Source organism: Squalius cephalus (genome assembly GCF_949319135.1).
Source record: "Squalius cephalus genome assembly, chromosome: 12".
In the NCBI taxonomy this organism is placed as follows: domain Eukaryota; kingdom Metazoa; phylum Chordata; class Actinopteri; order Cypriniformes; family Leuciscidae; genus Squalius; species Squalius cephalus.
The window spans coordinates 9,509,425-9,531,784 of NC_137133.1; the positions used below are offsets into that span (position 1 = coordinate 9,509,425).

At 37.9% G+C, this 22,360-nt stretch overlaps 1 protein-coding gene across 1 annotated transcript in view; it reads right to left on the minus strand.

Annotated features, from left to right (window-relative positions):
* Window positions 1–2,084: 2,084 nt before the first annotated feature.
* The window catches only part of sh3rf1 (SH3 domain containing ring finger 1), a 50,018-nt gene continuing 29,742 nt past the window's right edge, over window positions 2,085–22,360 (minus strand). Inside the window, exons 5-12 of the mRNA XM_079887204.1 lie at window positions 20,025–20,336; window positions 12,421–12,531; window positions 9,880–10,010; window positions 9,183–9,353; window positions 8,245–8,528; window positions 7,463–7,791; window positions 4,493–4,839; window positions 2,085–4,405 (exon numbers count right to left, since the gene is read on the minus strand). Coding sequence (XP_079743330.1) covers window positions 4,237–4,405; window positions 4,493–4,839; window positions 7,463–7,791; window positions 8,245–8,528; window positions 9,183–9,353; window positions 9,880–10,010; window positions 12,421–12,531; window positions 20,025–20,336 — 1,854 coding nt within the window. The 3' untranslated portion in view covers window positions 2,085–4,236. The remainder of the gene's footprint in view (window positions 4,406–4,492; window positions 4,840–7,462; window positions 7,792–8,244; window positions 8,529–9,182; window positions 9,354–9,879; window positions 10,011–12,420; window positions 12,532–20,024; window positions 20,337–22,360) is intronic.

The following is a 22,360-nucleotide window of genomic DNA, read 5'->3' on the forward strand; positions in this document are numbered from 1 at the left end:
TGACATGAAAACATTCTGGCTAAGATGTTTTATGTTGTAGGAGGCAGAAATGTGAAAAAGATGACCAATGATGAAGAACTAAATAGAGAGCAAGACAATCAGGTCAGCACTCAGCACAAACCCACTGTTGCACAATGATTATGTAACTTACTGAAACATGCAATACTGTAATCATCCCATCTGTCTCCATATCTCTCCAGGATGACGTGATGTATTCTGCTGTAGTCCACGTTAAAAAAGCTTCAACACCAGCTCACACAGAGAGTAACCCAGCAGAGCACACGGAGTACGCTTCAGTCAAAGTTAAACGCTAAACGGCAAGAAAAAATATAGTCAATTAATTGGCGCATGAGCATTTTAAAGGGATTGTAAGGACTTGAATTAAGGAGTTGCCTGTTTCTAGTTTCCAACAGCTGAGCTCTAATAGAGGAACAAAGAAATGAGTCAGACACTGTGCATGCACTTTCAACAAAATGATCACGCAAACTCACAACCTTTGGCATATTTAAATGGTTAGTTCACCCAAAAAAGAAAATATCGTTCCAAAGTCCTTCGTTCATCTTTGGAACACAAAGATCTTTTTGATGAAATCCGAGAGATACAAAAAGTATTCTCGTCGCTTCACGGCATTAAGGTTGAACCACTGTAGTCACATGGACTATTTTACTGATGTCTTTACTACCTTTCTGGGCCTTGAAAGTGGTGATTACGATGCAGTCTATAGGGGGGTCAGAAAGTTCTTGGAGTCCATCAAAAATATCTTCATTTGTGTTCCGAAGATTAAGTCTTACGGGTTTGGAACGACAAGAGGGCGAGTAATTAATGACAGAAATTTCATTTTTGGTCCTTTTAAGGTTTAAATATGCCATGAAATGATTATTGATCTCATAGTTAACAATTCATCCATGTTCTTTTTTTCTTTTCTTTTTTCTTACTTTGAGCTTGTAATTTCTAAAATGTAAAACTAAAATGTCAACTCAATATTCTGGTGAAAACAGCAGACTTCTCTCTGGTTACGTATGTCAAACTTCTTCAGTCATTTTTGTCCTCATAATCCCCTTTCTTACAATTGACTGCAAGCTCGCATTCAGATCTGCCTCCATCAGATTAACAACCAATGGATAAAACCAAGTCCCCTCCATCCATTTTTTACTTTTGTTTCACTCTGATGAATGTCACAATATACATATGGTACTACTTTTGATTAGGGAAACATATTCATTATTAACTAGTTGATTATTAGCATTGATATTACTAGGATATTGGCTGTTTATTATTAGTATTTTAAAGCACATATTAATGCCGTAATCTGCATGACCATATTCTAGAACCCATATATATATATATATATATATATATATATATATATATATACAGTGTATCTGATTGTTTGTGTGGCCATGTGTCTGATTGATATAAATTTAAGAGTTCTAAAGAAGCATCTTTGTGTGCGAGGACAGCTATGGTTTCATGTGGAAAGTGACACTGCACAAACGTGTGGTCTGAAAAGATGAGCAATAACGATTGTGGATTCAGAAGAGCTATTGAATTGTATAATCAGTCTGAAGTGCTAACACTAGTTTTCTTGTGCATGTAGCTTCTATTCACTTGCACCAAGCTCACATATAGATCTCAAACATACTTCACTCACAACAGCATTCCAAAATATGTTTTATAAAGGTTATTACTTTATTTTATACCCCTCACATCTAACACACACTTTTAATGAGTTTAAATTAAATGTTAAGTGATTTTTGATCTGCTGTGTGACTAATACGGCATTTACTGACTTGCAATCTTGTGTGAGTAAAATCTTGTCTGAAAATAGTGACCGAAATCAACTGTCTTTTTAATGTATCAACTCTGAAGATGCTCCTGGTTTAATATAGAGAGGGCTCAGTAATGTAGCGGTGGGACATCAGGTAGTCCATGATTAGAGATGGAAACCAGCTATCAAAAACATGATGATTCAAATAAAACCTTTTAACAGGCGGTCTGCTAAATTTCAATAACACAACAACTGAAGGCCATCTTGTTAGTTGTAAAGGCATCAAGACAACAACAGAAGAGAGCAATCTCCAAAATAAACCAATGTTTTAAGGGGCATAAATCATATCTATCAATACTAAAAACAAATCTATCAAAGATCAATTTTGTGCTTTCAAAATAATAATAATAATAATAATAAAAACATTTCATCTACGGTATAAAGCATAGAAATACACAAACACCATTTTCAAGTATACAGAACATGAAATATCACATAAAATACAGCAGACAACATCAGATCAGACCCGACTTAGAAGCAAAAACCAATGTTTGTGAATTTGGGGTTAGACATTGTTTTTAAAGGACATTTTAACTCGCTCATGTGAAATCAAGCAGTTTGTAATGTAATGTCAAGGCTACTGTCAACGGCGTAACTGTAATAATAAATGAAAGTGATTTTCAGGAGCTCAAACAGAGGCAAACGGGTCAGTTGGTATCCATGTATGGGTCGGTACAGCATTCTGAAGGAAACAAAACCAGAGAGGGAACAAACACACAAACCCATGCACACAAAAGCATAATGGCATTATCACTGTAAGATACCAGGGTGAATGTGCTTTTACTACGGGTGATTTTTTCTTTTCTGTGTGTTTAACGACTTCTCTGCCATCCAAAACCATCAATTAGACCATAATGCTATTGCAAAGGATTATTAGTACTATTTCATTAAAATGTCTGAGTGTAATCTTGATCTTTTTTTTTTATTTTTTTTTTAAATATGCTATCCTTCAATCCCTCACTCAAACCTTTACAAATGCCTATATCCAGTGTTGGGTGGAACTCATTACAAGTAACTTGAGTTACGTAATCAGATTACTTTAAGTAATGCATTAGTTTCAAAATTTACAACAAAATATCTGAGTTACTTTTTCAAATAAGTAACGCAAGTTACTTTGTTTTCCCATTTTTGACTGACAGCTCTCCTGTCCTCATGTTGAGACAAATTGAAGTGCAGAGGCGTTGTGTGTGTAAACATGATGATTATTGTAGTTCTAGACTAAATGTGAGCGTGCATTTACTCATCTCACTTGCACAAAAAAAGATTCAGTATTCCTCAAAATGAATAAAATCAGTGAAATGCAGAATCAGAATACTACATGCAAACCTCCAATAACTAAATATGTTAAATAAAACAAATTTTTATGCATTTAATCTCACTTTATTGACCAATGTACTTGCTTCTGACCTTTTCTGTGGGAAAAGTATTATTTCACTTTTGGTGTGAAAGGGTCTTTACATGTGCCCAAAAATATAACTTTTTATGTTATATAAAAAACAAGCCCAGTCAAGGTGGGAAAAAAGTAACGTAACGCATTACTTGTCTAAAAAAGTAACTAAGTAACGCAAATAGTTACTTTTTAAGGGAGTAACGGAATATTGTAATGCATTACTTTTCAAAGTAACTTTCCCCAACACTGGCTATATCACCTTTTTAGTTTACACACACCACGACCAATCAGAACATGAGTCTACAGGCTTGTCGTGTCGTCACTCCTCATCCTATGACTCAAAGAGCCAATTACATGCAAGCTGAAGCAAATATGGATGGTCAAACCAACCTTTCTGAGTTCTTCATCTGGTATTGATGTTTGTTTTATTTCAAGCAAATGACCATCAGTGACATTATTCAGGCTCTACAGGCATTTGACCAATCGGCTGACAAAACAAAACGTCCCTCAAAAACTCAGTCCCTACAAAACAAAAATAAGTTAAATGTTTTTCAGAATTCATATTGTTCTTGTCATGACTCAGATCAGCTTCGCTTTGCTTATATACAGTAAAGTGAGACAGTACAAGGCACACATTAAACGTCTTTGAAATGTTACAGATGCATAAATTAACAAATCCTATCACAACTTCATCTACTGTGCTAGAAATAGGGTACCTAGTGCGAACGGCTAAAACTCTCTCGCTTCTGTGTGTTTTTAAGAAAAGAATTTGATCTAAAGCTAAACGACTAGGACCGGTCTAGGTGGTTTTGAGATTTTCATAAGAATGTTGTCAAATTTGATGACTGTCATAATTGGCAGACTCCAGCAGTTGGATCGCAGTCACAAGCAGCCCCGTCCTACTGATCACTGCTACACATCAATCTGAACTATTAAGGCTGAAGTTCAGTGTTGTATTTTCAGTGATGGAGAATTTGATATCTAATTATTACATTCTAATTATTAGACACCATGTGCGTTAGATACTGTCAACAAAGCTGCCAGGAAACAGCCCGGTTCGACCGTTTCTCTGTAGTGTTCCTTTAAACCAGCCGTCCTCTCGTTTTCTGTGCACGAAAACAATGTCTCCCTCCTTGAGTTCCAGCTCTGCTTCGCTTTGGGGAGGGTAAGACACCACCACACGGTACCTTGAGGAATAGTCAAATACGATGTTTAGAACTCAGGCAATGTTTCTTAAGTATGAAGTGAATGTTGATTCCTGGGTATTATTGTACCTTTCGCACACGATTGGTCGTCCGTCGTGCTGCATGGAGAGGAGGGAGGAGCACGGCTGTCGTGGAGGCGGGGCGATCGGGGCAGTGTTGTCCTGGGTGCTGCACCTGTGTGACGCTACGTCTGTGTTTGACACAGAGAGCTCAGAATCCATCGGACAGGCCCCAGCACGACCGTTGTGTCCTACCGCCACCGATGCCGAGCTAGGCGGAGCCATTTCAGGTCCAATGGCACCATGGGGCATCTCCATGACAATAGATTGCTCTGCTTCCAGTGTAGGGGAGGATGGGGGTGATGGGCGGAGCTTCTTTTTATTAGAAAGCAGTTTCAGCAGGCCTTTCTTCTCTCTCTGAAATGACACATTTGATTCACAAAGAGGCTGAGTGCAACCAGCCTTTTACGCAAACATGTAATCAAATGGAAATCATATGAAACATTTTAACTCATTAAAAAGTTGTTTTTGCGAAATATCTCAATTTTGCAAAAATAATTTGTGGATAAAACAGCGTTTCTGTTTAAAGGGTTGTCCCTATTTTCTTAATGAGTAATGGGTGTGTTTTGGGCTTTACGTGCAATAAACCAATCAGAGTCTCATCTCCCATTCCCTTTAAATGCCAGTTGCGCTCACGTCTTGGCAGATTCGCTATTTACATGACGGAATTTGAATAGTGGAAACACCGAACGCGCCTCCAGAGCGCAAACGGATCTGCTCCTGCTCGTGCGCTCTGATTCCACCATATCTTTATATACAAAATAACCTTTTACATTGTAATCCTTTTATTTGTAATATCTGGCATGTTTGTGTGCTGCTGCACGTCCCTGTGTGTTTAATAAGCAGAGTGTACGCGTGTTGTGGACCCGCCTATAGGCTCACATTACTACCGCACTCTTTAAATAACAAAAGATTAATAGTGCCATTGACTTTAGACCAGGTTTCAGTTGGTCAATGGCGCAGTCTATTTCATTCAGTTGCCTCAAAATAGCAACGAGCCAACAATGCACCTGAACACACCTCGGTTTCAGACCAGCATGCCCATAGACGCACTGCATTTGCTATTTAAACAACGTGGCACAGGACGTGAAAATGATAACTGCGTCGGGCTGAAACTAGCAAAAAACACTCGCTCCGCGCCTGGAGCTGTGTTGCGCCGGGTGTATGATAGGGCCCCAAATGTGTTTCGACACACAGCATGGTTGTGCTTGTTCCAATCCCACACTTTCACTTCCTGTCACCTCTTAATCTTTCCTATTATGTCATAAAAGATAAAAAGCCACAAAAAAGTGGATGTGGAAAAAGTCTACTGCCATGACATTATCATGCTAGTTTTATTTGATTAATTTTGTTCTTATTTAAAAGACTGTCCCTCTCTTTAATCGCTCTACTCTACATTTTACTCATCACTTTTCTTCCTTTTCCTTTTTTCTTCCTTTTTTATATCTTCTAGTACCACAACTAAAGCAAAAAGAAAAACATGTTTTGTGAAAAGAAGGTTTATAAAAGTGAACTGTGAGTCAGCTACACTGTACATGTAAGAGTAGTGAGAAATCTCCCAGAACACTGAGCCAAAGAACACTCAGGGTTGTGTCCTCAGGGTTCGCAACAGGCTAAATCATGAAAAAAAATGATGATTTCAGCTCCATCCAGCTCAGCAAATGAGGTGAAACAGAGAGAATTTCTAATTGCCAAATGCCCTAATGCAGTACATTAAAGGGTTAGTTCACCCAAAAATGAAAATTCTGTCAGTAATTACTCACCCTCATGTTGTTCCAACCCCATAAGACTTTCGTTCATCTTCAGAAAACAAATTAAGATATTTTTGATTAAATCTGAGAGGACTATTTTAAATATTGTCTTTTTAACTTCCTGAGCCGGCAAGTTTCGATCCCATAGAAGCCTATGGAGGAGGGATTCAGCTCTCAGATTTAATCAAAAATATCTTAATTTGTGTTCCGAAGATGAACGAAAGTCTTACTGGGTTGGAACAACATGAGGGCGAGTAATTACTGACAGAATTTTCATTCTTGGGTGAACTAACCCTTTAAAATGATACAGATGGGGGGAAAATACAAAAGCAAGAAACCATTAAAAAAATGCTGTAGAGGGATTCAGGAGACCATGATACCTACATTATTAGGAAAAGCTTTAAGCCCCGTTCACACTGCCAGTGACACGCAGCGACAAAACGACATGATCCCACTCATTTCAATGGAGGGTTGGCCACTTCCGGCAACACGAGTGACAGTGACCGTTGGCGACAGAATGTGGGTGTGTCAAGCGACGCGAGACACGCAACAAAAGTTCTGAAATTTCAAGTTTATGCATATGAGAAGCGAATTTTGCGAGCGACAACCAATAGGAGTGAAGACTGTCAGTGGAGCTCACGTAACTGTCTCGACTGCATTCAAGACAGAACAGAGTTCCGGAGCGATTTCACTGTTTTATATGATTTGACTGTAACCACATACATGGAAATAATAAAACGATGCATGAAAAAGAAACTGTCAACAGTCTTAGTGAGTTTGATTCATACATTAATAGTTTGTGTGTTGTAATTTTATGATGCAAATTTAGCATCATTTTACAGTTTCCCCTGCATTGTGTTGATTATTAGGGACAACAACATTTATTATTTGTCAAATTTGAATGACATTTTAGTCATTTTTGACAGTATGAGTGAGTTTAATTTGTCAATTGAGCACTGCTGTGGTTAATATAACAACACTCTCCAACAGCATAATGTTACTTTTAATTATTTTAAGCCTAAATCCTAGTCAAATTAGAATGATATCTTAGTTTTATATATCACTTGTGATTGTACTGTCTATAGATATGGCAAGACGTGCAGTCTACCAGTAACATTAGAGCGACAGCACTAGGAATGCCCACAAGCGACTTCACAGTACAGAGACTAGCGACATACAGCGACAAAGTCACTGGCGGTGTGAACGGGGCTTTAGTTCAATGGTCTTACCTTGCTGTCTTTATCCAATCTACAAGCAACACCATGGTTCGAGGCTGCACCTAGAGATTTTGTGCTGCCAGGGTTCACAGGAAGTGCTACCACAGAGACAGGTCTCATGACTTCACCATCCAAAGAAGCAGCGCTAACATTAGGAGGGGTCAAGGAGGCGGCTGCACATCCCATAGCCACACCGATTCTGGCTGAGGAGGATCCCGGGCTGGAGCCGAGGACAGGCGAGGCCTGAAGAATCACAGCTGTGCTAGGAAGGTAGGCCACAGAATTGTGGGATTGGATGGGCGTCACTGCTGCCGTAGGCCGGTCCTGACTATGACTCACAGCTGGTGGGGAAAAAGGTGGAATATGATTTATAGTTTTAAAGATAAATTTGAATGTCCATGAGATATATATAAATGTAGTTCAAAACACATGCCAAGTTTTTAGAAATATACTCTTTTATTAATGTTGGTTTTACATGATTTTGAAAAATGTTCACGAAAAGTATTAATTTAGTGCACATGATTGTACACATTAATTATTATTTGCTGAAAATAATAATAAATGGCAAAACTACTTAAGGTTTTCTTTTTTTAAGAAATAATTTTTCTCTTTTCTCTTCATTATGGTATCATTTTTTTATGCTTTATTCCCCCAAAAATATCAAGATGAATTTTAATTCAAAAAATAACAAAAACATGTTTGGAAACATCTATATCAGGAGCACATAGGCCTGTTTTTGTATTAAAAATCTGAGTGGTGTTTATTATTAGGTGTGTGAGTGCATGTATTTCTACCTGTCCTGACCGCACTGCGTGCCTGGTTAACAGTCATCTGTGACGTCACATGCATGAGCACTTTGGGGTGCTGACCAGTGGGTATGTGCGCAGCTGTTACTACAGCAGCAGGCAGTGAGCAAGATGGGGTGGGATTGGGGCAGACTGGAAGGGGTTTGCTGGGGTCGACACTCCCCAGGGCGGCTCCAAGAGGAGCAGAGGAGGGGCTAACAATGGTGACGCCACGTCCAGCCTGGGAGCACAGGGTCAGGGGAACTTTTGGCTGACTGCTGCCAGAAACAGTCCTGCAGTAAAAGAGAAGCGTGAGGTTCAAGACCCTTTACACTGATTATGCAACAGAAACATCCATACATTTAACACATCCGCCTGAACATTTTAAGGGCTCTGTCTAGTTATATTCCTTTTTACGACATAGGTCTGATAAGGAAAAACTAAATTTAATAGGAGTTGATATAGAAAAAAAGTTACTTGACTGTGAGGAGGACATTTTGTAGACCTCTGTACTTTGAATGTAAATGGCTAATCACGATGAATGTTTTTCAGGTGATGCATTTTCATTTAATAAGTGAATGATAATGTCTGTAATTCTCATGCCTGCCACAAGGTAGTGCTGAGGTGAAAAAGAAACTTCATTGTCAGTTCATATCATGTCAGTTACCAAAAAAATAATTTTGACTTGCCCCACATTTGACACTTTTTTCAATTGGTAATCGACATTATGATTGATAAATTCTGTCAATAAACCGTACCTTTTATTGAACCTGGAACATTCCTTAAACAATTCCATGTGTTGATGTGACCAGCTTAGATTTATCTGCAAGTGGTGTGTGTGCCTGAAGGATATAAACCACTGGAAAGCCAGAGGACAATCTAATCTTTCCTTAGCTTACAGGGTGTATGAGTGATAACATGTACAAGTGTGTGTGTGTGTACCATACCTGTTGACAGGACTCATGTAGTTACCAGGGAACACTCCAATCTTGCCAGTGTGCATGGATGTTCCTTTAAACCAGCCGTCCTGACAGCGCTCCAGCACCAGAAACATCTCTCCCTTCCTCAATTCCAACTCATCTTCCTTACGGGGTGTGTAGGGAAACATCGCCACATACCTGAATACCACATACCATTTTTAATTAGTTTATCCTTATTATTAAAAAGTTTGCCTTACATGCAGTACTGCTGATCAAACAGGCATTGGCGCTGTTTCCACATGGCAATCATACATCACAATCTACATAATCTTAATTTCTAAGGACACCAAAAAGGCATGACGTCTTTAAAAATTGCCTTGGAAATGGGAATGTCATGAGTAATAGGCATAAACATACTCCACTCAGGGCACTACGGGCGGATCCAACAGAAATCAGGTGTGTATAGTGCTGTGTTTAGTTAATATGAAGGCAAAAGGTGAAAGGCAAGGGATCAGGGTTTAGGTTAAATCCCCAGAGACAAACCTAGTCCCCTTAGAGATGACCTCTGACCCCTCACCTGTGTGTTCAGTCATGCTCAGCTGGCATTGGGTAATGGCAGAGAGGTGAGTTAGAGTTGAAAGGACTCTCTCATACTCTCTCCAATAGCATGCACTATAAATTGAATTAACTTTGTATATTTAAAGTGTGTGGATGTTCTACTCACACTGTAGGTCTCTGACGACCACTCTGGTCACCCACTGCAGGTGACGGCCTTTGACCAGCATTCAAGGCGGCAGCGCCCACAGCTGAGGACCGAGACTGAGGTGGAGGCGGAGGTGGAGGAGGAAGAGCATCCTGAAATAATCAAACATCTGTTAATATATCACAACGCCTACTAAATTATGCATACCTAAGAAACAATACATTTAAAGTAGCCTACATAAATTCTTGTTTTCTTTAATTCTCATATCAGCCCATATTCATTGTTATTTTGCTGATATAGTTCATATACATAACTCAGATTTATGTGTAGCAGGAAATTATGTCAGAGAGATCCCTACAAGTTTGGACAATGCCATTAAAACCATAATCCCACTGACTGTGACTTTCCAGCTTGTGTGTTGGTTGCTAACAAGCGGAGAGTTTGGCAGGTGTTGTGATTGGTGGATATCCAGGCTGGGCTACATGTCTGGCTGAAGACGGATAAATCGGTTCCATATGGACCAACGCACACACACATCTGCAAACAGACTTTATGAGCCCAGTGGCACCACTACGAAAGCAACTCTCACACTATAATGCTTGTTTTGTTGCTTTAAGTAAATTCTTTTTGTCAGTAAGATCTGTTCATTTTTAAGTTCCCCTACAATGCATTTGTCTACTAATGCTCATCTGATTTGTTTTATGAATTCATTTGTCTTGTGTTGTTATTGCTTAATGTGGATTTACAGCAATTAGAAAACAACCGTCTTGCTCTCTGGTGCTTTTAAATCCTGTATGCGAGATATGAGAGGCAACTGATGCACACTAAGGCCACCATTACAAAAACAATGCGTTGAAAACAAAAGGAAACAGTACCCACATAGCACTGCACACACATCAATCTCAGAGAGCCATTAGTGTCCACCCTGAGGCCCATACAACTCCCTGAAAGTGTGTGTGTGTGTGTGTTTGTATTGAGGGTGATCAGATGGCAAACTGTCCTCGTTTAGAATTAGCACTTGAGTGTATGTGTATGCAAATATATATGAGAATGAGAGAGAGAGATTATATTCTGCCTTGTTTATGTGAGTGTGTTTCCATTTTGATGAACTATGGTTTAAAAGTTTGGGGTCAGAAAGTTTTTTTTTTAAAGGACACATTAAACCAGGGTTCACCAATCTCGGTCCTGGAGGGCCGCTGTCCTGCAGAGTTTAGCTCCAACCCCAATTAAACACACCTGAACCAGCTAATCAAGGTCTCTCTAGGCATACTAGAAACTTTCAAACAGGTGTGTTGGAGCTGGTTGGAGCTAAACTCTGCAGGACAGCGGCCCTCCAGGACCGAGATTGGTGAACCCTGCATTAAACTGATCAAAAATGACAGTAGACATATAATGTTACAAAACATTTAGATTCCAAAGAGACGAATCCATCAAAGAATCCTGGAATAATTATATCACAGTTTACACAAAAATATTAAGCAACAACAACTGTTTCCATCATTGATAATGAGCAGTGACATTTCACAACATTATTATTTTTTTTACTGTATTTTTATTCAAATAAATGCAGCCTTTATGACTTTTCAAAAAAATCTTACCGAACACAAACTTTTGAACAGAAGTGCACACTGTTAATGCTGAAACTGAGTAAAAGATTATGTTGCATTCTTAATTAAGCACTCAGCTTTAATACTGTTTTGCTTTATATGGGATGAATTTAGAAACATAACATCTTAGAGAGAGTTTTTAGCTCACAGCATGCTGGGTTTTACTGTGCTAAAAGTCATTGTTATTGTCAGCACGCAAAAAAAAAAAAAAAAAAAAGTAAGAAGCTGCATCTTTATATTATCTTATCTTTATAAGCATTGTAGCAACAGCCATCAAAACAGTCATTTAGTTCAAAAAATCCACCGCCTCCAACAATAAACTTTAGGACAATCCAAATACTTCTTGCACCATAATTCATTGCATTTTTATAAAAAGATATTACCATGATAACTATAGAAAGTTTGGGGAAAAGATGTCAAAATTGGTCAAGATCATCTTTAACTCATGGATGTCGTCAATACCAGTATATTGCAACACCCCTGCTTTCTCAGTTTCATTCTGTATTTGAACAGAAGAACGCATCTTGTGTGAATGCCCCTAAAGAAAATCTATTTAAAAAAAAAAAAAAAAGAAAAAAAAATCTAATTTTGCACATCCCTAGTTTTTACCCATAACACTAGAGAGCAGATAGATGCTGTAAATATTGTGCACTTTAAACCAAATTCTTTTCAAAAGTAATCATAACTTGAACTTTCTAAAACTTTGCTTAAAAAAAAAGCTTAACGATTCTGTTAATTCACCAGTTATCATTCAAAACAGAAAATCTTGAAATGGCGAACATCGGCCACTTATTTGGACTGGCTTATATATCAAGTAGCATTGAGTAATAGGGTTGCGTGTGAATACTGATGTACAGACAGGGTGACTTTATATATACAGGTCAGAAGAATGTGATATGAGTAAATGATAGGATGATGAAGATTTTTGACATACTAAGTAAATTTATAGACTCACCACTGGAATAGAGGCATAGCTGGTTTCTGGGGGAAATGTGAAAACTGTCGCTGTGGTGACAGGACTGCTTGGTGGAGGAGTAACAATGAGTCCCGCTGTGCAAATGTGAACCTAAGAGAAGACAAATGAGACGAAATGACAAGTTAATCAACCTTTCCTAAACCATTCCCACTCCTGTATCATCAAGCAAGTGGAAGCACGCTATGAGACACTGAAATTCTGCTCAAGGGACGACACAGAAGGGCATATAAGCGAGAGAAATTTGGCAGATAGCCACACACGTATGTGCACCCGATGACTGTTGTTTAGACAAATAAACTTTAATGCAACTAGACATCTTCTAAGATGCATGTCGGCCTGACTCTACATTTGTAGTTCATGCCTGAAATCAATCCACCTCAAGAACACTGATGGCCTAAAAATGTCATGACCAATGAGAACTTGCCTTTGGTGAACTTAAGCATGTGTCAAAAAGACTTTGATTATGATTGGTCAGCTGGGAAAGCATGGGTGAACAAACTGATTATTGATTGGTTGACAGAGAGCATATGGTTTCTAAAGATTTCCATTTCAAATAAATGCTGTTCTAAACTACCTTAAGCATCTTTTGAATGATCAACTTATAAGAGTCAACTTTCAGCAAAACAAAGCAAGTTATTTTTGTATAGCAGATGTTTTAAATGCTGAGATGAACTTCTATTTCTCCCTGTCGGTTGTCTCTAGTCAGTGATCAATCACATGGCATGTTTCCAAAACCAACAGCCCATAAAACAAAGATAGCACTCTTCAGGTTACATACTTTCAAGGGGTCATAAGCCACATGAGCAACTGCCACTGAGTCTCTAGCTATTTTAATTCTCCTTCTAACAAGAGGTCATATATGAGAATTAAAAAAAATGAAGCTTTATGCCCAGTCTTTGTCAGAAAACATTAATACATGAATGGACCACCTAGGGCAGCTACAAGTGAAGTATCATGTATACATTATATTAAGTCCTCAGATGTTGGGATCACAGAGCTTCATACAGAACCTTCATAAATAAACTTTGAGAAAACATCTGAGAGACACTACAAACAAGCAAGAATCAAACAGATTTGTAGGTTCAAAGGGATGTGCTGCAGAAAGTTTCTGTTGTGACATATCTATATCAAGTCCTGAGCGAATTATGTGCTCTTTTTGAGTGAAACCACTTCATGTGTGCTGTGTGCTCCAGCAAATCAATCACAAGAGTCTTCAGACAGACAATATAGAACATCCACAAAAAAAGAAAAATCTGCTCCTTGTGTCTAAAGGTATTTAGAGAGGAGCTCAAAATAGTCCTCATCAAAAAATAGACACGGACATAATTATACAGAAATGTGCAATTTATTTTTAAGTTCGATTTAATTTCCTGTTCTTTCATTGTCCCTGTGCCTGAGGGAAATGCAACTATTCTGCATATTGTATCTCGAGGTGGCATTTGTCATTAATGACATGGCTTTTTCTCCCTTCTTCACCTCAGGTCCAGATTTAGATCTGTACATCTCACTTCTTGACCTGAATGTTCCCTAGCCAATAAGCCCAAACTACTTCTCCGGGTTAGCCTCTTCTAAATTAATTACAGGTAATGAAATGGGCATGAGAGAAGGCCAAACCATTTCAAATCTGCAAGAACTGACACTGCTCTCCACACTAAAGAAAGAAAGATGGACTGTTGTGTGTGCATATAATAAGAGTATTAAGAGACTAAAGCTGTGATAAAACTGAAGTAGTGAAAGATAATTTCTTCCATATTCTCACATATATCCAATGGAAAAGGATTTTCAAAAAGTAAAAGAATGTAGGTCAGGGCCTTGGTTCTATCTATCATTTTTATCTGAACAATTGGAAAAGTGCAGCATACGTCACCAGAGAGACTAGTGTTGTTTCATTGGAAGCTAATCAGACAAGGTTCAAATGTTTTCAGAAAATTTCACCTGCACAGAAAATAGGGTGAATTTTCATTTCATGCCAACTTTAAAACACTTAAAGGTGCAGTATGTAATATTGACAGCTAGTGGTTGAAATAGGTACTGCAGTCCTAATTCAAAATATTGGGAGAGGGTTGTTTCTCCCGTTCCTCCTCAGACTTGACGCTCACGCGGGTTTCCAGATTGACGACACAACAGGAATGAGCGCAATTCACAATGGAAGACGTCGAGCCTTACACTGTAAGTTGATGAGTTGATTTATCCGCGTTTTAATATGCGTCTGGTCGTAGAGCTTTTTGTGGATGCCGAGGCTTTTAAGGCCGGGTAGAATCTGCAATCTTTGATCCAGTTTGTTTGCTGGCTTCCATGGCTGAAATACACTGTTTTATGGAAACTGGGGTGTTGAAATACTATTGGGTAAATTGGCAGTGGGCGGAATCACAGAGGAAAACAAAAAAAAGACGCACATTTCAAAGTAGAATAACTGGCTGTAGCATTGTTTTTCAGAGAAATGAGTATGTAAATTTAGCATGTTTCCTAAATATCTGAAACATTATGGTATTTTTATGCTTTAGTATAGTCAAAAAATTTACATATAGCACCTTTAAAAAATGAATGTCACGAAAACTGCTCTATTACATAAAATATAAAATCAAGTGGCATACAAAAAAAGCATTTTTCAGAACTAACTTTAGCAGAACGTGTCCAACTTTTTGTTGTCGTTTTGAACAGTATATCTTCTGCATGAGCGTGTTGAGCTGGGAGCTAAAGCTGAATGTTTTCTCCACAGAGATCTCACAAAGAGTAAGTGCTAGAGGAGTGTGTTGAAGTACATGAGAATCTCTGTGTGTGCATCACTGCAAACAGCATATCTGCCTGCCACAGGCCCGCTCAGCTTCAGGGTACATCAGCTCTCAAGTCGCACCCTACAGGTTAGATTGCACAAGGTACTGAGTGAGTCAATGTGTGGGATATGAACAAACTGGAGGGCACACAAGCTCTCACAAATACTGTGTTATTCTCGTTGACAACACTTCCTGCAGGTGAGAATGACATCAGCGATTGCCGACTGGATAAAATAAGCCAACAGCTGGATGATAGCACAGCTGCGTACAGGCCTGCATTTCCACAATGCTGAATAAATCATGTAAATTAACTTTGCCAAATACTTTTTTTCTTACAAGGACCCTATTGTAATTCAACCCCCAAATTTATGAGATAGGGTTAGTTCACCCAAAAATTACAATTCTGTCAACATTTACTTGCTCCCATGATGTTCCACAGCTTTTTTTTTTAAGTAAGAAAGACTTACTTTCTTCTGTGGAACATAAAAATAAGACATTTTGAAGAATGTTTAATATTGGAGCCCACTGACTTCCATTGTATGGACAACAAAACATTTCTCAAAACATTTTCTGCAGAAGAAAGAAAGCCATGTGGTTTTGGAAGGAAATGAGAGTAGGTCAACGATGACAGAATTTTCATTTTAGGGTGAACAATCATTTAAGGGTTTGAGCAATTAAATCTTTTTGTACTCTATTTTTTTTTTTTTTTTTTTTTTTTAACACGTATCCCTTTGTTACAGAAAGTTGAGAGACTTTCTTGTTGGTAATGTGGCTTTTCTCATGAATATTAATTAGACTAATAATTCATTATTTAATGATTAAATTATATTTTACCATTTTGATAAATAAATCATCTATGTGATGTATTGATATCTAGTACTTGTACTGTTTTTAATTTCCAAATCATAACTGGAATGCAAAAAATTAACATTACAATTAGAAATGGTAAAAAAAAAAAATAAAAAAAAAATCTATTGAGTTGTCCATTTTCGAGCCGAAAGGGCAATCATTCTTGCTGACCTATTCAAGTGTGCTCAAATGAACTTGTGACATATTAATTTGATAACTTCATTCCTACATCTGCCATTGTCAGTCATGGGGTCAGTGGCTCAGCAAAGTGTGATGCATATCTGCATGTCTAGGACGATACTCAAAGCTGAAACTTTGGTTTAAAGGTTTTATAAGTTATAATAAAAGTTATATTAGGGTGGATTTAAGTCAGTAAATTTATATCAGTAATTTTGCAGTTTGTGACTTTTTTTGTGAGCTGCAAAATTGGAGGGGACGTCTGAGAGCTGTGTGCTGAAGAGAACATTGTTGCTTTCGTTTTCCGCCACTAATGATAACCACAATGACCACTCAGCAAAACATTAAAACACACACTAACGAAATGAAAACTCCTGCTCGGTAATTAGAGAAGCATCCCTGCTGTGTTTTATAATGCAGTGGGGAGAAAATCAGCTGTGGTAAAAAGTGAATGTAAAAGCGCCTATCATTCTTTCTCTCTTTTTTATCACTTCAAATATCCTCATCCTTCTAAATGGCCTTTTCCCTCCGTTTTTCCTTTCTCTCTTTCCCTCAAACCAGAATTATATGAGAAAGCAATAAGTCTGTGGTTCATATATTCCAAATGTGTCACAAAAATCGTGTAAATCGATACATCACTCTCATAAGAAGGCATAACTGCTGCCACAAAGGAGGGGGATCACTTTACAGGCTCAAACAGGCTTTTATGAGATCTGGAGTGTCTGGATAATTATTAGCGCTAAAACGCCTAGATAGGAATGTTAAAAAGAGCGTGAGAGAAAAAACGTGGGCATGCAAGAGAGGGACAAAAAGGGAGAGGGAATGAGAGAGATGATATCGATATTCATAATACTAGATTACATAAAAACAACAGATCAATTGTCATTGTGTTTTGCTGTAGTGCAGTTGCCTGACAACATTACTGATGAAAAAACAAAAAGAGAGCAAGTATGATGAGAGGAAAAAAACTTGATGAAACAATATCCTGCAAGTCTGCAAAAGGTAAAGGAAAAACTAGGACAAAAACACCAATTACAGACTCATAAACAGAGTGTAGATGATAAATATTCTGGTTACGCATACAGGAAATGGACTGGTGTCTTGTGTAAATATACTCACTAGGTGTGAGCACAAAACACTGTGCTGGTTTCATATTAACACACGATGACGAATTCTGTCGCTTGAGAAACCGTCTCACGTTCTTAAAGCGTTAACACATGTTCGCTAAGGCCACCACACATGCTTCCTCATTCCATCTGCACCAAGTATTCACTCTCATAAAACTGAATTGGGGTCATCTTTCACAACACCCCGTCTCAACAGTTCCTTTATGAACACGAAAATGGATCCAGAAGCATACAGACAGACCGAAACTAAAACGAAAGGGGTATAGTGTGTCTTCTGTTGTGTTCAGTGTTTTGTCCCACAGAAGAGGACTCCAGAGGGGGTTCGTAGATAAGTGATGACATTAATGGAACAAAGATCATGGAGGAAAAAAAATCCAGTTACCAGTGGGATTCTTACACATTCTTATAACTTCAATTGCAAGGAAAGTCTTTAATACTATGAGAAACAAGAATTTCTTCATCCTACTTCCACTTCAGGTTGATTCTCTGACTGTTTCTGGTTACTGAAACTAGGGGTGCCAGGTCTGTTAGAAATACTTTCTTGTGTTTGTATACCGTCACAAACTTTACCAATTATGTGGCAAAATAAAAAGAAGGGAACAATAAAATAATTTTACAAGTCTACAAAAAATTACACACTATCGTCCTAAGGTTTTGTTACTCTTATACTCATCAAGGCTGCATTTATTTGATTAAAAATACAGTAAAAAACATAACATTGTGAAATTCTACTACTACAAAAAAAAAATATATATATATATATATAAAAAATAAATAATCAAAAATCATCATCATTCCTGATGATGAGGCTGAATTTTCAGCATCATTACTCCAGTGTCTTTAGTGTCACATGACACACACACACATACATAATATATATATATATATATACATTATTATATATACATAATTATTTTCTATATATAAATACACACATGCATATCTATTTAAGAAAAATGTGTTATTTATATATAAAATATTTATATATCATATAAATTATATATAATATAAATATATATACACAGTATATACATGCTAATATTTCTTAAATATATACATGCATGTATGTGTATTTATATATAGAAAATAATTATACACTGTACACACACATATATTATGTAAAAACAAACTTTTATTTTGGATGCGATTAATCCTTTGACAGCCCTAATATATATATATATATATATATATATATATATATATATATATATATATATAGTTCCCTTCTTATATTATATATAAAATGCTCGTACATGGTTTAACAGGGCAATTTTTTATTTATTTATTTTTGAATGGAAAATAAATTCTAAATCATTAACTGAAATGACAGCTTTGTCTGTAGCACCGTTACAAAGGCATTTTTGAATGTTTCCAGACTATTTTAATGTTCATGTTCACTAGTTTTGCTATTTTATTAATGTCAGGAAAGACTAAGCAAGGCCATGGATCTGACTGTTACATTTTAAGTGGTCTTTTTAAGTAGCGGGGGAAAAGCCACATTCCGGGAAATTTCCTAGAACTCCCCCCACCCACCCCAGAACATCACATGAAATGACAAGTCTGTCTGCCATCTCCTTAGAGACAGCATTGCTCGGCAACCAGCGGAACAGCTGTGAGTGACTGTCATTCCAGGGTTGCTGCGGTAACCTCTGCGAGCGAGTGGTGGGAGTGTTTGATGTGGTGGAGCGCTGTCACGCATCAGTGCTCTCAAACGCTCGGACAGCATGTTGGACAGTGTGGAATGAGAGGGAGTAACTGCTGACAGAACAGGAGAGAACAGTAAGCTGGGGTGGACAAGCATCAGAGCTCTGGAGTGTGGGCGGGATGCCTGACTCGATGCTCACTTTCCTTCCCCTTCAAGCTATTATTTGACGTTATTTGGCAAATTTACCAATTGGTACTTAACCATTGTTGCACATTCCCTTTATTTCACGGTTACTCGACAATTATTAATTGTCAGCTGAAGCGATTTTAGAGCAACATACAAAAGTGCACAGATCACCTTTAAAGAGACACCGTGGGCAATTTGATATAGCGCAGCATATTTTAAAATTAAGGATTTTAAGTTTGTCGATTGTATCTCCAGTAACTATACCTGTCTGCATTCATTTCACATGTCACGCACAGTAACATGTTCATGCAGGTTACAATTTTAAATCTTGGCCTATATCTCCAGCCCTACAATAAATTAATTTTTATGATACAAAATATACTAACAGTACCATAATCAAACATACCAACAACAGTGCTATCTAATGAAGATAACGACAGACAATTAATATCTTCTCCCAGAATATGAAAAAGTCTTGTTGTTTTAGGTGTGTGTGTGTGTGTGCATGTGAACTTATCAGGCTGTGTAACCATGGCCACAGCTGAGAAGCTCATCCTCAGTGAGAGATGATGTCCTTACCTCCACTCAGTATGAGTCCTAATCTATATATAACATGGAGAGAGGAAGAGTGGATGAGGAACAGAACATTTAGAGGTCAGCTACCGTCATGCTGGAATAATAATCGTGTTTTCTCATTATCTTTCTCTCCTTTATATCCTGCACATCCATCCTCTGTTTCCCTATCACCAAATCTCTCCATCCATCACGAGGCTATATGGTGGTCTGATATGCTGCATGAGTGCCAATCCATCCATCATCTCTCACCTGTGAAGGTGCGCTGGAGGACAGGCCTCCGCTGAGCTCTCCGATCCGGGCAGCAGCTGTGGGGTTGGAGGAGCTGATCAGAACCGGCCCGCTGATCTCCATGGAGTGTCTCTGAGGTGGAGGGGCCAGGCAAGGCTTATGGGACATAGTTAGGGAGGTGAAGGAGTGTCGCTTCTTACTATTCTTCTTCTCCCCAGTAGCTTTCTGGGAGCCATTGGCCTGGGGGCCCGAGGACGATGGCCCTTCACTGTAGTCTCCTCCACCTTCAGATGGCTTGTCCAGTTCTATGAGCTGTCGAGCTGCACTGTTAAACTGAAAGTAGAAGAGAGAGTAAACAGAAATAATACTTATAATAATACCTAATTTTGGCCTTTTGGAAAAGTTGAGAGACAGATTCAACCAACAGTGCCTGTATGAGCACCAAGGCTCAATATGTCAAATGAATTAACTGCTAGGCCACAGTTCTCACACTTTCTTTATATGTAATCTAACGAGGAGTTGTAGAGAATGAATGAAACAGGAGTACACAGAAAATTACAACTAAGAAAGAGGACAGAGATTGTGATGAATCTTTAAAGTCAGCATGAAACAGAAGTTGCTAGTGTCTTTTCTTCCCTATTGTGACATATATCCAAGTAAAACCAAGAATGTAAACCGGGATTGGAATTTGTCCTTCAGGAATTCGTAGGAAGTCCCTACAAAGGACTTAAAGTGGGCTTTATGTAATAAATGAAGAAACTGTGAAACTGAAATCAAAGGCATACAAGCAGAGAGTCTCCAGCTAATGACAGAGTAACACACATTGCCCCGAGAAACTCACTCTGCACAAATGAGAGAAGCCAATCAGACCACTCATATGAAGAACCCTACACTCTGAATTCAGCTGATCTAGGTCATAAGGATTGATTAAACGATGCTATAGATAGTGAATACAGACGTAGAGTGCTTACTGCATTCTTGGAATTTATTCATTTATTCAAACATAATCTGATTTGTAAAAGTATTCATAAATGAAACCATATGAGATAGGTACATTGGCGAGAAATTAGACCTCATGCTCAAAACAGCAGGAGTGGAATTAGCATAGATACACTACCAGTCAAAAGTCTGGAAACACGCTTGATGTTTCTCATGACTTTACAAACCCTTTTGATCTCAAGGCTTACAGTAAAATGCTTGAAATAAGTTTCATAGGCAAACATAAATTGTGCCTACATGAATTTCTTTACTAAACTAAAATTTTAATAAAAAACAAAATTGAAATACATGAGTTTGACCGCCTAGAGAAGGAAAAGCAGTCGATAAGTGTCCAGCATACAAGCCAACTTCAAAAATATTTAAAAAGCATTCTTGGATAAAGTTAGCTCAGAGAATTACCAGTATGTGCAGAGCTGTAATCTAAGCAAAGCATAGTGACAAAAAAAAAGCTAAAATAATGATAATTAAAAGATAATATAATAATAATAATAATAATAATATAAAACATTTGATTATAAGTAAATATAATTAAATATTTTGGGTCACTTCTAAACAATGAAAAATGTATAATAATAAATAATAATGAATTGACTAGTAGAGCAAATGATATTAGACCCAAAGCTACAGCAAATCCTAGAATCAAAAACAATACAGGGCTGCAACTTATGATTCACCAAGCATGAATGGTAATATAATGTAATAACTTCAAGATCAGCTCATCATAACTTAGTGCTGACCTTGCAAACTCAGGTAGACTTTAAATTCTCCATATATGACGGCCACTAAAAGACACATGCCTGATTCCATTTCAAAGTCACTTTGAAAACATAAATTTACGGTGGCAGGTGACATGGGAACAGAAAAAGCTTTTCCCCCTTTTACTCTATCTCAAGTACCTGAGTGAATGTCACTTTTGATGTCACTGGTATCAGAGATTACTTTCTCAAAAGCATTCACTTGGAAAAAGTCTGGTTTAGTGAAAATTGCCAAGGCTTTTGTGTAAGCTCGAAGCCTCCGCCCCTCTTTTCCCTCGTCCTCTCGCTCTGAGTGAGAGAGATGCAATTCAAGAAGCACCATTCTGACAGAAGCTATTTTTGAATGTCTTTTGATGGTTATTTTTTCCCACAGGTTAGACACGTGGCTGGCAGAGCTCACGCTGGCTCTGCCAGGGTTCATAAAGGTTGTTGTCTATGTTTATGGGAGTAAAGATGAGAAGTGTTTCGAGAACTGAGATGCTGCGACTTTCAGGAGCGCACATGAAGTTGGCCACGATAATTGGGGCTATTCTTGTTTGAGGTTGAGTGATTAAAGAGAGCAGTGTTTTAAGATTGTGCATGTCTGATTAAGAGACACACAAG